This window comes from Lepidothrix coronata, unplaced genomic scaffold, assembly GCF_001604755.1.
Source record: "Lepidothrix coronata isolate B3197 unplaced genomic scaffold, Lepidothrix_coronata-1.0 Scaffold267, whole genome shotgun sequence".
Taxonomy (NCBI): Eukaryota; Metazoa; Chordata; class Aves; order Passeriformes; family Pipridae; genus Lepidothrix; species Lepidothrix coronata.
In genome coordinates, this window is record NW_016690447.1 from 444,662 (window position 1) to 460,868 (window position 16,207).

Sequence of the window (16,207 nt, forward strand, 5' to 3'; positions counted from 1 at the left end):
GCCGGGCAGCCGCCGCTGAGGAGCCGCGCGGCAGCAGCGGGACCCCCCCGTGCCCGCACCCCACCCCCGCCCGCCCCGTCCCCACCCCGCTCCATGGGGCAGCGCCGCGGCCGCTGAGCCCCCCCCGCGCCGCCCGCCCGCCGCCCCCCGCGCCGCGCCCCGCGCCCCCCGCCTCGCCCCCCGCCATGGGGCCGCGGCACCTGCTGCTGCCGCTGCTCCTGCTCTGCCTGCAGCTCCTGGCCCTGCTGCTGCTGCCCGCGCAGGCGGCCGGCCCCCCCCGCGCCAAGGGCAACCGGACCCAGGGGGCGGCGGCGGCGCGGCGGACCCCCAAGCCGGGCAAGGAGCTCCTGAACCAGACGCTGGCGGGGCCCGGGGTCGCCGCCCCCACGGCGCTGCCCGGGCGCGGCAAAGGCGCGGGGGGCGGCAAGAGCCCCCCCGGGGGCGGAGGCGGCGGAGGGGGCTCGGCCCCGGCCCACGAGACGTGCTGGGGGTACTACGACGTGAGCGGGCAGTGGGACAAGGAGTTCGAGTGCAACAACAGCCTCACGGGCTTCCGCTACTGCTGCGGCACCTGCTTCTACCGCTTCTGCTGCAACAAGCGCGCCGAGAAGCTCAACCAGAGCTTGTGCCGCAACTACAAGAGCCCCGAGTGGGCCCACCCCACCACGGCCAGCGGAGCCCTGCCCGCCGACGGCGGCGACGGCGGAGACGGGGACGCCAACAAGTACGACCCGGACAAGGACAGCACCAACGCCACCGTCTACATCTCGTGCGGGGCCATCGCCTTTGTGCTCATCGCCGGCGTCTTTGCCAAGGTGGCCTACGACAAGGCACGGCGCCCGCCCCGGGAGATGAACATACACAGGTGCGCCCCCTCCCCTGCCTCCAGCGCCCTCCCGGCCAGGGACAGCCCCCTCCCTCTCTGAGTGTTCCCCCTTTGCAAAGTCTACTCAAGGGTTTCCTCGTTGCATTCCCCATCCAAGGGTTTCCCACTTGTGCAGCCTGTCCAAGAGTTTCCCCATTGCATGAGCCTTCCAAGAATTCCACCTTTGAACTGGCTGTCCGAGGGTTCGGTTTTTACACCACCTGTCCAAGGAGTCCCCTTTGAACTACCCATTCAAGTCCTTGTGCTTTGCACTGGCCGACCGTGAGTTTCCCCTGCTCCACCTTCCACGGATTTCCCCAGTGCCATGGCTGTCTAAGGGCTCCCCTTTTGTGCCACCTGTCCAAACGATCTTCCATCGTGCTGTCGCTTCGAGGGGTCCCCCCTTGAGTCACTCACCCAAGGGTTTTCCCCTGGCTGTCCAAGAGTTCTCTCTTTGCACCACACGTCAAAGGATTTTCCTTTTCCATTCTCTATCCAGGAGTTCCTCCTTTGCACGTTCTTATCAGGGACACCCCCACCTCTCGGTGCCTCCCTCCCGTCCCACCTTGGTGCCTGTCCTGCTGCCCCACGGCCCCGTTCGGGGGTCGCCGTCCCGTGGCTTCAGCGCCGGCTCCGCGGACAGTTCCGTGCGCGGTTGCACGGGCAGGACCGCGGACAGTTCCATGGACAGTAACGCGGGCAATGCCGTGCACGGTACCGCGGACAGTTCCATGGACAGTTCCATGGACAGTTCCGCGGACAGTTCCATGGACAGTTCCATGGGCGGCTCCGCGCTGCCGAGCGCCCGGCCCGGCCCTCCCCGCGGAGCCGCCCCCTCCGGCATTCCGGCACCCCCACCCTACATCCCGGCACCCCGACACCCCTCTCCTTCCTCCCGGCACCTCCCTCTGCATCCCGGCACCCCCGGCACCCCGGCACGCTGGTACCCCGGCATCCCCCTCTGATCTCTGGTACTCCAGCACACCCCTCTGCACCCGGGCACGACCCCCCTCCAATCCCCTGGCACCCCCCTCCCGTCCCCCGACATTCCCCTCCTCCCCCTCGGCACCACGGTACTGCCTTTCTACCCCCCGGCCCCGCCCCTCCTGCCCCTGGTACCCACTCCTGCTGCCCTCCAACACCCCCCTATTGCCCCCCCGGCACTCCCGTCCTGCTCCCCAGCACCGCTCACCCTCCCTCCTGCCCCCGGGCACCCCCTCCTGCGCCCGGGCACTCTGGCACCTCTCCTGCACCCCGGCCCTCCCGGCACGCCCTTCCTCCTCCCCCCCAAGACCCCCCTCCTGTCCTTCTTCCCCCTGGCACTTCCCTCCTTCCCCCTGCCACACCCCTCCTGCCCCCCAAAACTCCCCTACATCTCCCCCGGCCCCCTGCACCCCCCACGCCCCCGGGGGCAGCAGAGCCCCTTGGCCCCTGTGGATTCTGCCCTGCCTGGCCCAGCCAGGAGAAGTTTAGGAAGTGTGGAGGGGACGGCTCTGACCCCCTGGATGGTGCCTTTGCCTTGTGGTGCCAAGGGCTGTGTGGGAAAGCGCTGGTGGTGGGGAGAGCTCTGCATCTGTCCTTTTTTATTTCTTATTTTATCCCCTCTAAACCCTGCTAACTCTGTCCTTGCTGGTGTAGGAGTAGTTTGGGGTCCCCTCAGCAGTGCTGTTACACATGTCTGAGAACACTCGACGTGTCAGAGAAAATCCTGTTTCAAAGCAAAAGCTCAGGCTGCTGTAGCAATTCTCATTTTGGACGAATGCATCTACTCTCTCAGTTCATATTTATTTTATGATGAAAAAGTCCCTCCAAATGATGAGTGCTCCTTGCGTGCCGAGAATCCAAGAGCTTCCCGTGTCTGAACGTAAAAATTGGTGAGAGGCTCCTTTATAAGAACACTGTGAGTGGGGAAAGACTATCTCTGGCAGATAATGTTTCATAAAAATTATTTTAATTTGGAATTGTTAGTCAAAACTATTAAAATCATTGACCATATTTTTAAGGCTGAACTCCAGTTGCAGTTAACAGAGACTGGAGAAAGAAAGTGGAGGTTTTTACAAAGAAAAAGAGATGAGTGACACAGTTTTTATGTATTTGGGGAGATGTGTTTTATTTAGACTCCTCCCTGAGAATGGACGTGCCTGCAGTGAGGCCAGGCTGGTTTACACTTGCTGAGGGTCTGACCCACATATTCCATCCCAAACCCCACCTGCCCCTGGTCTCGCAAGGAAATACCTCCATGGTGCTAAAAACCAGACCCAGCTGCGGTGTGGTGAGGGGTCCTGAGAGTGGCTCAGCCAGAAAAGAGGCTCCTTTAAGTGTTCTGTTAACTGAGGGCTGGTTCCCCAGCTGCCCAGCTCTTCTGGCTTCGAGGCAACTTTGCCTGGGCCTTATCTTCACACTAAATTTGGAAATCTGGGTTGGATGCCCATATGTTACTTCTGCTCCAGCTCCAGCGTGCTACAGGGCTGAATCCTTCACCCTTGGAAATCAGAGACAGCCTTGCCAGACTTGTCTGGATTATTCCTGATGTTTTCATGTCTTTGATGCTTGCTTTGCTTTATTTAGAGAAGTTCTGCTGAAATGATTCACCTGTGTGTAGAGTTATGAATGGCAGATTGAGTGCTCGGGAAGCTTGACTTCCAGAGCATTTTCAGGAGTTGATTGACTTCTATAATATGATAGCTGGTAACAGATTATACCTTTCAGAGCTGTGTTACCTGAACTTGATCAACACTGCACGATGGTTTAAATATTATGAAGTGCCAGAGGCTGCATCAGGCTGAGGAAAAACGCTCTCAGTGGTCTAAGCAGAACATAAATACGAGGAGTGGAATGGCTTGTCTTTGTCTCTGTCAGCTGCTGAGGACTAACAGGGAAGGAGGGAATCAGGATGTGCTCAGATATTTCTATTTGTTTGAGGCTGTGTCTATTGGAGTGAAGTGTAAGTTCCAGAATAATTCAGTGTAGTGGTGGTGAGTACATTAAATCTCCGTGTGCATCCCAGCAAAACCTCTGGGATGAGGAGGAGAGCAGCAGAACAAACAGAAACTGCTACAGAGGGCTGGAAACAGCCCCTTAGGACCAGTACCCCACATTCAGGGAAGATTAATCAAGACTTGCCTGCACTTCACCACGAGCAAGATCACACTGTAAATTCTATTTCCTCGTGAATGGTCGGATAGAGGTGCTGTGTGTAGATGTTATTTCTCTGTTCATTTCTCATCCAGCTTTTACAGAAAATCCTTATTAACTCACTCAGAAAGATCATTTGGAGGGAGGCAGGGCTCATTTAATGTCTTTTGATAGAAGGAGGGTTTACGAATTCACCGGAGAACTGTCACTCTCCTGTGAAATGAAAGGCTGGCTGTGCACAGAGATGTGCATGTGCAGCTCAGAGCTGGAATCAGCTCTTGTTTCCAGGCACTACAACATCCCTTTAAAGCAGAGGCACTGCTGGGATTCTGGGCTCAGCAGTGGCAGTGACTGAGACGCTTGTTTCTGAGAGCAGTAAGTGGAAGAGCTTTGAAAAACAGCAGCTGAAATATTCATATTTTGCACAAGCGCTTGTAATGCTTTGAACTGAACTGATTTTTAATGGTTTTAGGATCTTTCAGCCTGATCATACAGAATTACCTCTTGGCTGGGTTTGCTTTGGAGTTCCACAGCCAGAACTATTGCTGAGCTCCAGCTAGAAGCTGGGGCTGATTTCTGAGAGTTGTAGCCAGCGATATTATGTTGATGCTCTCTGTCTGCGCTTGTGAGGATGGTTTGTTTTCATCAGTTTGTCAGGTTTTTATTTTTTTCTCAAGCATTTCTTAAGTGGGCAGAGTATTTGCTTTACTTTCAGGATGGGGATGAGCTAAGGAATCTTTGAACAAGGAGTATCAGCTGTTTGGTTGCAAAGCTGTTTTTCTCTAGCAAGGAGGGGTGACCCAGAATATTCTCTTACCGTGGCCATGACCCCAAATCCCCAGGCTCCAGTGCATAAATAATTCACAGATAGTAGTATCGCTCCCTGACCCCTGTTTAGCCCTCAGCAGCAGCCACTGTGCTCTCTGCTGAGCTAGAAATGCACAAATTAGGACTGGTTACAGTCTACAGAGAGGGATTGAAATATTCCAAGTGCTTCCCACATGGTCAGCCCAAGGCAGAGGGAGACAGTGGCAGTTCTCCTGTAGGAGATTTTCCCCAGTAAACCAGCTCTGTATCCTGCTCTAAAGTTGTCTTCCTTATCTGGCCTTGCCTGGAGTGTGATGGTGCAAAGGGCACAAACAGGCACCTTCTGCCCAGAGCTTCCCTTTCCCTGCTCCTACATCAGCTGTGTCGCTGCAGAGGGAAAGATCCCTGTGCTGCTCTTCTCCTTGGCCTCTGCCTTTGCTCCTCCTGCCCTGTGAATAATAACACTGACTGGTTTTATAAATGACCACCCTTTTCCCATGTAGAGACCACGGTGCCATTTTTACCTGGCAGCTCTGAATTTCCACGGGAATCTGTTTGCCCTCAGACCCGGGCAGGCTGGGGCACTGGTTTAGGCGAGGCTGACAAAGTACAGGAGGGTTTCTGTTCCTGCAGGCCGGTGCACTGCTCTCTGTGAGGCTTAACTCAGAGGACAGGAGGCTTTCTGTTCCTGCCTCTCCCCACAGCTCTGGGCCCGGTGCTTGCTGAGGGCTCGCTGGAGGGCAGCTGCTTTCAGCTTGGGAAGCTCCTGCAAAGTGCCTCTGTCTGGCCAGGCTGAGTCAAACGGGATCCCAGCCGGCTGTGCTCTGCTGCCTGTGTCCCTGCAGCCCAGCGATCAACCTTCACACCTCCCCAGGGCAGGGAGAGAGTGCTCGAACACACACCTGCCCGGGGGACTACGCTGAAGGCTTTTTCTTGGACACTGTTGCTGCTTTCAGTCTCTTTCCACTGATGTGGTTTTTTTTCATGCTCTGACGTTTTTACTCCCCTCAGACCCACTTTCTGCTGCTCCTTGCCCTGCTTTGTGCTGTTCGCTCCTGATGGTTTCTGAATCTCTTCTCTAAAGTGCCCTGTTCCTCTCACAGGCACAGAACACGTTAGACTTGACTGAGGGAAAAAGGAAAAGGCACAGACAGAATCACAGAATGGTTTGGGTTGGAAGGGACCTTAAAGATCATCTCATTCCAACCCTGTACCCTGGACACCTTCCACTAGAGACTTGTGGCCTCAGAGAAATTACTCCTGACTAGTTCTGTTTCAAACCAACACTTCACCTTGTTTTATTTGGGGTAATTCCCAAGCAAGGAGAAGACCTGGATCCTGTCCTGTTTGCAGGATGAATTTCCCAGCCCCAGCTGGCCAAATCAAGGCAGGAGGTGTATTTGTGTGCATGTACCTGGACAAAGTATTTGCTTTTTGTTTCACCTACATGTCATGGAGAAGCTTCAGTCTGAAGCTCTGCTGACAGTTTGCAGTTTGGTAACTGGGTTTTTTGTTGTGTTTTCCTCTCTGAGTCTATTTTATAAAGAGCCTGACTTTGTAAGAGCACAGAAGCTGCCTGGCCAGAGAATTCCTCTGGATGCTCTTGAATCTTCTCCTTTCTCTTTGAACTTCCCCCATTACGAGAGGCCACTCTCAGAAACCACTCTGCCCTCACCAAATCATTTCAGTGCCTCTAATTCCCATTTATTTGTTATTTTTCTGTTTTCTAATTAACTTTTTCTATTAGTCAACCTCTATCCTAAGGTGTCAAGGGAACCCAGTCTAGCTCTGAACTCCTATTTCTTTCAGCTTTGTGATCCCTTATATCCTTAACCAGTTGATCTCTGTGCCTTTGGAGATCAGATGCCTTTTAAAACTTCTGTTTCACGTAAGATCTAAATTTTATCAGGAAAATGAGATCATGGTGCTTTTTGTTTGTCTTTGTCCCTGCTCACATGGGCAAGCTGTGTTTCCTTAGATCTCTGTGCACGGCATTGCATGGAGGGCTTACATGTCTCATTCCCCAGGCAGATAAGCGTGAGATTCTTCCACAATAAATACTGTGCTGCAGTTTGACTCTCACCCAACCTCCTTTGTTGCAAGGGCTCTTCAGAGTTAGAGCTCTTCAGGGAGAGTACAGCTTTCTTCAGTGAGTTTAAAGGCTCTTAACTGTGCTCATAACGTAGGACTTGGAGCAGAAATAGGTGCCACATGCACGAAACTTCTGTGTGCACTCGTGTGCTTCTCAAAGCACTGCACGTCCACCGAGTGCTGCTGCTGCCTTTGTGCCTGTGGATATCCTGAGCTGGAAGGGACACACAAGGATCATCAAGTCCAACTTCTGGCCCTACACAGGCTCATCCCCAAGAGTCACCCCCTGTGCCCCAGAGGATCAGCCAAACCCTCCTGGAGCTCTGGCAGCCTTGGGGCTGTGCCCACTGCCCTGGGGAGCCTGGGCAGTGCCCAACCAGCCTCTGGGGGAAGAACCTTTGGCTGAGATCCAACCTGAGCCTGCCCTGACACAGCTCCAGCCATTCCCTGGCTGCTGTCCCTGGCCCCCCAGAGCAGAGCTCAGTCCCTGCCCCTCCTCTGCCCCTGCCCAGGAAGGTGGAACTGCACTGAGGTCTCCCCTCAGTCTCCTCCTCCCCATGATACACAAGCACCAACGGGCTAAAGAACTGGACCAGCTGACCTCTCAGGGCAATTCCTGCAGCCTTTCATGCCTCTGAAATACCTAACAAGATCTGCTAGTTTAATTTGCTCTTCTCTCCTCGATCAGGATGGTGCTCTGTTCATTTTCTGCACAATAACACTGCTTCCCTTTCTCCCCAGTGCTGTCTTTCCTGGGTCCATCATTTGGACAACATTCTCAGGCCCACGGTGTGACTCTTGGGGATGGGCCAGTGCAGGGCTAAGGGTTGGACTCGATGATCCCTGTGGGTCCCTTCCAGCTCAGCACATTGTGGGGTTCTGGTATCTCTTTCCAAGGCCCCCCATTCTCTCTGTGGAGGGGTTGAGCCGGGTGGGTGCCAGGAGGGTTTTGGGGTGGAGGAGCACAGGGGAACCAGGAGCTGTTCCTGCAGTGCAGCAGGTGCCTGTTCCCTGCCTGCACCCTCAGCAATGCTGGGGACAGCCCTCCTGGAGGCACCAAATCCTTTGTGCCACTCACTGTCCCCAAAGCCCTGGGCATGGTTTAGATGCAGGGCTTGGCCCTTGCTGCTCTGGCCACCTCCTGCTTGGTGTAACAACTCTCTGAGGAGAAACATCCATTGGAAAGCTTCATTTTAACCTTTTAATTACAAAATCTTTTTGTTTTTTCTTTCCCTTTGGACTTGCTGTATTCACAGGAACTGGTACTACCTGCTGTGAGTTTAGTCACTGCAGTGAATCCCTTGCCCACATCACAGAATAGCAGGACACTTATTTGTATATTAGTGTGAGATGTGTAAAGAGTTGTGTAAGATGTGCTGTCAAGCAGTCTAAGATTTACTACTCTTGGTCATAGCTGAAGTCACCCAAGGCAAGAGCTTTAGTGTTCAGCTGCTGATTCCCCCTCATGTTATAAAGAGAGGAGAGATGATGAGCTCACAGCCAAGTGTTTGCTTGGAATTTATCAGTACAACACCTATTTTCTTCTGCTTCAGCTGCAGTGCCTTTTCCACACACCTGCATTCATCCACGGGGGTGCATCTATAGTGTAACTCTGTCACCTGTGTTTTGGGCTTGTGTTCCCCAAGATGGATGAGGCAGGAAAGGTGCCAACCCCCTCCTGCTGGCACAGTCTGGGCAATGCTCTGCTCTTCAGTACCTCTGGAATTCAGCTTTCATTGAAACTTGTCACTAAAGCCAGACTAAATCCTAGGAGCTTCCCAAATAACTCTTGTGTTTGACATTAAGATTTTTTTGAAGACACCTGACTTTTCCCTGTGGTGTTTATTTTTAAGGAAGAGTTTTTCCTCACTTACACTGAGTGCAAACGCTCTTGGAAGGATGTCCCAATGCTTTGTCTTTTTCCTTTCTTAATTCCATGGGTGAACTCACCCGTTCTTGCACACACACACACACACACACACACAGGCACAGAATCATAGAATACAATCACAGAATCATGGAATATCCTGAGTTGGAAAGGACCCACAAAGATCATCCAGTCCAACTCCTGGCCCTGCAAAGGACACCCCAAAAATCCCACCCTGTGCCTCACAATGTTGTCCAACCCCTCCTTGAGCTCTGCCAGGCATCACCACAAAACCCATTCCCGCCGTTCCTCCCTGGAATTCCAGCTTTAAAGCAGCAGCTGCTGCTGTTTGGGGCAGCTGTGGTGACTGGTCTTTTGCTGTGGGACTGGTGCACCTCCAGGACACTGCTGAGGCCCTGCACTGGGAGAAACGAGCCCTGCTTTGGCAGTTGCTCCCACAAGAAGCCTCCCACGGGTTTGCTGGCAGCACCACCCCGTGTTTCCCTGCCTGTATCGGTTTTCAGTGTGTTGGTGCAATCAATTAACACCCCATCCTTCTGGCAGTAAGACCTGGGCACCCTCAGAGTGTGGGTGCCCTGGAGGTGATGCCCAGGAGGCAGCAGAGGGGAGGTTGCTGATGCCAGGCAGTGCCTTTGGCTACCCAGGTGCTGTCTGACAGCAGCACAGGGAGATGCCACGGACAAGCAGGGTTGGGCTGGCAGGACCTGCAGGGTGGGAACCCCCCAGGATCTGAAGTGTAGGAGCCCTCCCAGGACCAGTCAGACCCAGCTCTGTGTGGTCAGTGTTTGGACCTTCCCAAGGCACGCAGCAGGTCTGGGGACAGGAGCCAAGCCAAGCCAAGCCAAGCCATTCACAGCACCCTGTGTGTGACTGGCTAGTGACTGAAATCCTGTCCCCTGGAGAGCTGGCCCTTCCAGGTGAACTGGATCCACTCAGGATAAATCCCCTCTCTTGGACCAGCTGCCTCTGTGTTTCCAGGTCGGTAGCAGAGCAGAGGGGAGTCTTTAACCTCACTTTTTTTAAGGACTTGTAGTGAAATCCTGGCCGTGCTGAAGTGGGTTGGAGTCCTGCCACAGGCTCCATCACAGCTCTGCTTTTAGCAGGCTCTCAGCTCAGCCAGGCTGCTCTTTTCCCTGGGCTCTGCCAGATCCATTTGGTCATTCCTTTTCCATTCTTCCCCAAATTCAGAGGGACTTAGAACAAGCAATTCTGTTTTCTAACACGCTGTGCTTGAGGTCTCCAAGAGAGGGGATTTTCAGCAGAGTGAGGTTTTGCATGAGTACAACCTTCACTGCTGGAAATAGGCAGCCCTTCCCATTGCCTTTCCCGTCCAGCACCCACAGACCCCTCTGCTCCCACCTTATTGCCCACAGACCACATCTCAACCTGTTGGCGCTGCCACCAAAGGTCCCCTTGTCTTCAGCAGACCTGTGCCCACACTCACACTATCAATCAGTGTGGAAAATCTGTGGAGGTTGGGAAAACAGGACAGTACTGTGAGAAAAGGCTGTGGGGGAGGACTCTCATTGGGAGTTCAGAGAGCAGGTCCTGGGCTGAGTTACTGAGGGGACAGGGAGCTGGGCCCTCACAGCCTCTCCAGCTTCACCTTCTCTCTGGTTACAAACTCCTACTTTGGTATCAAAGTCTATTGATTTCACCTTTAGCATCAGTCCCCAGCTGATGCTCGACCTTGCTGCTCTGCTGCTTCCACCCATCACTTTTGGCCCTTTGTTTTTACAACCAGACCTTTTATTTTGCCTTCTGAGAATAGCCACAGCTGCTTCTTTGCATGAGGGCCCGTGTTCATCCCACTGTATTTCTTCTACAGCTTCCTGGGCAGGGGCAGAGGAGGGGCAGGGACTGAGCTCTGCTCTGGGGGGACCAGGGACAGCAGCCAGGGAAGGGCTGGAGCTGTGTCAGGGCAGGCTCAGGTTGGATCTCAGCCAAAGGTTCTTCCCCCAGAGGCTGGTTGGGCACTGCCCAGGCTCCCCAGGGCAGTGGGCACAGCCCCAAGGCTGCCAGAGCTCCAGGAGGGTTTGGCTGATCCTCTGGGGCACAGGGGGTGACTCCTGGGGCTGGGCCTGTGCAGGGCTGAGGGTTGGACTGGATGATCCTTGTGGGTCCCTTCCAGCTCAGCACACTCGGTGATTCTGTGATTCCCAAAGTGTCCAGAGTCCCACAAGAACCTTCCCTGACAACACACCTGAGAGCAGAACCTGGCCTGGGATGTCCTGGTTTCCCTCACACGCTGCTGGCCCAGCACTGGTGTGGAACAGCGTCCCTGATGTCACTGTGGCTATTTGGGGTTCAGGGGGAAGGAGCTTTAGTGCTCTCCCAGCAGTGACGTGGGTGAGGAGGTGTCAGCAGTGGTTATCTCCGAGGTGAGGAGGTGCCATCAGTGGTTATCTCCCAGGGGATTGTGCCGTTGTGCAGCTCCAGCCGCTGCCACGTTCCAGCCAGGGAGGTTTGTGTTCCTGAGATAAGAGATGTGTCGTCACAGAAAGATTCCTGAAGTGTCTCATATCCCTGGGCAGGTGATTAGGAGGCTGTTGACATCAGTGCTATTATCAGCACTAATTGTACCCAAATGGCTGCGTACACAAGACCCAAATATTTCAGTGACTCTCTTGCTCTGCCCTACTGAAGCTTTGCAATTAAACAGCTGTACCCAAGAGACTTATACCAACCAAATCCTTCCTCACTTAAGTGGGTCTGACCTTCCACCCTCGGGGCCTTATGGAAATAACCTGGATCACACACAGCAGTGTGATTGAATTGGCAAGGAAATAACCAGTGTGATCCAAGTTGGACTTTCTCCTCCACCTATAAAGTTTTGTTCTGCTGGTGCTGAAAAGTCTTTTTTCTCTCTGTAGCCATGAAGAGAGAAAGGAGTACTCAGGACACACAATCTGGTGTGTTTAGGGAATAAGGAGATCACACCTTCAGCGCTGCTGAGCTCACACTGGTTTAGTCCCAGGTCTACCAGCCAGGGCTGCTTTGGACACCTATGCTCAGTTTATCTCATGTATAGTCTGACAGGACAGACATCACTTTCCTGAGCATCACCAGGGATTTCTTCAGTGTCTGAGAGCAACAGTCTCCTCCCTCCCAGGTGGGCTGGCACCTGAAATCATTTCCTTATTGTGTTGGGACCAACAACCAACTCAGAGAGTAGCTCTCATTATTACAATCCCTTCAGGATGGAAAACAAAAAAGGGGTTACATTTGTGCTCATCAGGTCCCTGAGCTGTATTTTTGTTTGTGATAAAGATCACAAGCTGAAATGTTTTCCTGGACACGTGGGTTTGTCCTCAGAGAGGGCAGCAGGCTGAGGGTTCAGCTCTCAGGTGGGTATTGGCTGAGGATGAGGCACTTCCTCTCACCTTCAGTTGTTCCAGGGTAGATTCACTCCACTTGCCTCAATTATTTTTAGTGAATGGAGGTAAACTGTCCATTCAGGAGTCAGGGAAGCTTAGGGCTGTATCAAACCCCATTCAGACAGTAATACTAACAGGACAAAGGGCAGAAGTATGAGGAGAAACGAGCTGAGCTGCAGTGGAAGGTGTCCCAGACTCAGAATCACAGCAGAAATCGGGTTGGAAGGGACCTCTGGAGGTTCCTCCTTCTGCCATCTGCTTAAAGCAAGGCCATCTTTACTGGCAAAGGAGGTTGTTCAGGGTCTTTTCAAGCTGAATTTGAAGATCTCCAAGGATGGAGATCCCTCAGCCTCGCTGGATCCCTGTTCCAGTGTTTTGCTGTCCCACTGTGGATTTTTTCTGTTAAACCAAGTGCCTCTTGTCTCCTTTGATTTACAGCTCCACAAACAGCCCTGCTCTGCCCCTTTTTCAGCTCCTCACTGGTGGGATGTGGAGCCTCTCTTGGTCAAGTTAAACACACTCAGCTTCAGGCAGAACTGGTTTGTCCTCTCCCATTTCCACCCCACCAGTACCTGCAGCTCCACATCCCACCTTTGTGTTTGCAGGGCTGGCTCTGTGTGTTCCCCACCCCTCTGATCCCTGCCCTGGTTGGTCCTGCCCAGGTGGCTCCATGGATTAAGCTGAGTGGAATCTAGAGTTTTATACAGTGTTTTAGAGTCATCTTCATCTGTCACCTCCCTCTGCTCTCTGAATGATTGCACTCCTGACTCAAAGAGTGTCTTGGACAAGTGTTCAAAATGAGCCCAAACCACTGTGGGCCAGTAAATAATGGTCCAAATACAATCTGTGTGATTGAAAAATGACTCTTTGTGTTTCTGTACAGCAGATGCCATTAAATGGTCATCTGATGCTTAATATATCTTGGAGATATGTACCAAGGGCTCAGTTCTGCCAACGTGCTGCCTTCAAAAAATGTGTTGTCTCCAACAGGATGGTGATGCCAAACGGACAGAGCTCTTTAGCTTCCCAAATATTCTCCAGTCAACAGGGTCTGGGATGCAATGGGCTGGAATCCTGTAGGATAGAATGCATCAGGATTACTGGGTGAATGGATCCTCTCCTCAGGAGGGGACTGTGCACTGTCACACAGGGCAGGAACCTCAGGCCTCAGCTTCAGGTCCTCGTTCTGCCACTCATGTTCTCTACAACCTGGGACACAGAGCCAAAATTTCCAACATGTCCTGTGAGCTGGTGGCCAGTCTGAGGTACCTGGAGCATGACTGTCCATGGGGAGCACTCACAGATCTGTGCCAGCCTGTGGCAATTCAGCAGCTTTTGGAGAACACCAAATGCCAGCTCTTTTTGTCTCAGTGAGGATTTAGGAGCAAACAAAAGGAGTCCTGACTTGGGATAAGGCTCAGTATCTACCTCTTACTCCTCTCTGAGCCTGTCTTAGCACTAAATAAAATCTGTGCTTTCATGTCCCTGCAAACAACAACCCCTTTACTCTCCCTGTCTCAGTGTGTGTGCACACACAGATACCCTATGGTTGGTTACAGCCCCTATCTCTGCTCTCTCTACAGCCAATAAATAATCAAAAGTGGTTAAAAATATTCTGCACAGGATGGTTGTGAACTAACATAATCCTCTTCGGGAGCCTCTGAGATCTTCCCAGGGTTTCTTTTGTAGAGCACATTAGTGTTGCAATCCATTATGCACAGGGACAGCAGTCTGGAGAGGAAATCATTTGGAAAATGGAAGGGACTCGAGTCCCAAACTATTTCTCATATGAAAGACCAGAAATATGGCATTTAAGGAATGCCAGGAGATATGAGCAACACCAGCATCCTCCTCATCAATATGCAGTGAAGGAATTTCTCCTCCTTACATCTTTCTTGGTACCCAAGGTGACATCAGACATGTTCCCTCTGCCAAGAGAAAAGAGCCTTTCAAACTCCATCATCCTTCAAAGGCCACTGTCCCTTAAATCCACACAAGTCACCCCCTTCCTCCTTTCCCTGTGGCTCCAGTGAGAGCTTGTGGCTGCCCTAAGAAAATCAGAGCATTTCACGCTGTGATTATTCCACTGTGTCCATGATATTCACAGAGGGAAAAAAAAATCTTGGAGTATCCAGCCATCCAAGGGGAAAACATTGGCTGCAGCTGCACTGTGTGGCATTGCTTATTCTTGGGGAATAGCAGAGAAACCTCAGGACCATTAAAGAAATCCCTAATGGGCAGAAAGCTCAAGGTAGGCTAATAGCTGTGTTGACATTCACCCAGGAACGTTGTTTAATCCTTTTCTTCTGGGCTGCTGGTTCTCCTCTCAAAAACTCCCTCCCCCCACTGCTGTGGTGCAGAAAAATTAGGGATTTCTGGAGTGTGGGGACCAGACTCCTGATTTTGGTCAATCTTAAAGAAGTGTGGCTTGGGGAGGGCAGTTTTGGTGCCCCCTTGGGCAGGTCCCAGGGCTGTGATGTGTTCAGAGTGACTCTGGGTGGAGCTTTCTGCTACAACGAGCAGTTTATCTGCACTGCAAGGAAAATGATGGAGGGATGACACAACCCTGGGGTGAAGTGAATGAGGGGAAGCATATGAAAAACTGAACAATAGCCAGGAACTACTTGCAGCAGCCACACAGAAAGAAACTGAGCTTTTAAGCCGTATTTTTTATTTTATTATGAATATTGTTGGGGTTTTTTGTTTGTTTGTTTCTGTTTCTGGTAGAAATCCAACTGCTGCTGAATTTGTGGAACTGAAAATATTTGTGAACAGTTCTAGCTGACGAGTGAAAATATGTTTTTTTCCCTCTTTCTCTCTCCCCAGGGCTCTGGCTGACATCTTAAGGCAGCAGGGACCAATCCCAATAGGACACTGTGAAAGAGAGACTATCTCAGCCATAGATACCTCTCCCAAAGAGAACACCCCAGTCAGGACCTCTTCCAAAAATCATTACACCCCAGTGCGCACCTCCAAGAGCAACCCAGGTAAGTGCTGCTCTCCTCTCTCTCTCCAGAGCAACCAGGGGCCGTGTTAGAAGGCAGCAGAACATCCCACTTTACACCAGCAGACTTTGTAAACCTAAAATTAGGATAATAAATGGCTTTAAAAGGCGCCCAGGCGGAGCGGAGCAGTGCAGGGCTCAGTGGTGATGATTCTCTCAGGTTTCTGGGAGCAGAGTGGCTGTTCTCTCTCTCTCCAGGCATTTTAAAAATTCAGAGCCAGCGAGGTATAAATTCAGGCTGTACCAGGAGCTTGTATTGAGTGTAGAACAGTGTGTATTTCCAGCAAAACACGTATGCTGGGAGGCTTTGTGGGGCTCCCTGCACTGAGCAGCTGGGAAGAGAGAAATCCGTGGAACTGGGGCCTCCGTGCTCATCCAGGGGAACTGTGGCCATGTGCTGAGAGGATGGTGTGGGAGGTGACCTAGAAGAGCTCCAAAGGTCCTCTAGGAGCATTGGCCTGGAACTGGGGACACACCTTGGGGGTTTTTTCCGCTTCTATGGCTGGGTGAATTTGGTGAAATCCTTTGCCTTCTTTTTGCATTGATTCCCCCAGTGGCTCAGGGCTGGGGAATAAAGATATTGTTATTTAGTGCTTCAGAGGTTGATAGTTGTCTGAGCAGTGTCTCGGTGGGTGCTGCACACCTTTGTTGGGGGGGATGTGGCAGATCTTCCAGCAGTTACCCCCTCCCATTTGCTCTGGGTGTGTGCTCAGAGCTGGGCCCTCATTCACTCACAACCTGTTCAGCCTCACGTGGAAGGCTCTGGTGGCACTTCCTGACCTGTGTCACCTGGTGAGCAGAGGAGGTTTTGTTCATGGTCCCTGCTGGGGAAGCTTTTGAAGGAAGGCAGTGGGAGCTCAGGCTGCTCCACGACCTGCAGGGCTCTGCTCTGAGTGGGAAGGGCGTGTGGCTGAGGCAGGGACTGTGTGGTTGGGAGTGTTTGGTTGGGACTGTGTGGTTGGGAGTGTTTGGTTGGGACTGTGTGGTTGGGAGTGTTTGGTTGGGACTGTGTGGTTGGGAGTGTTTGGTTGGGGCAGTTT

The 16,207-nt window shown here is 52.5% G+C and overlaps 1 protein-coding gene across 1 annotated transcript in view; it reads left to right on the forward strand.

Moving 5' to 3' along the window:
- Nucleotides 1–236: 236 nt before the first annotated feature.
- SHISA6 (shisa family member 6) overlaps nucleotides 237–16,207 on the forward strand; it is a gene marked incomplete at its 5' end in the record, with an annotated part of 277,328 nt that continues 261,357 nt past the window's right edge. Inside the window, 2 exons of the mRNA XM_017835933.1 lie at nucleotides 237–865; nucleotides 14,990–15,150. Coding sequence (XP_017691422.1) covers nucleotides 237–865; nucleotides 14,990–15,150 — 790 coding nt within the window. The remainder of the gene's footprint in view (nucleotides 866–14,989; nucleotides 15,151–16,207) is intronic.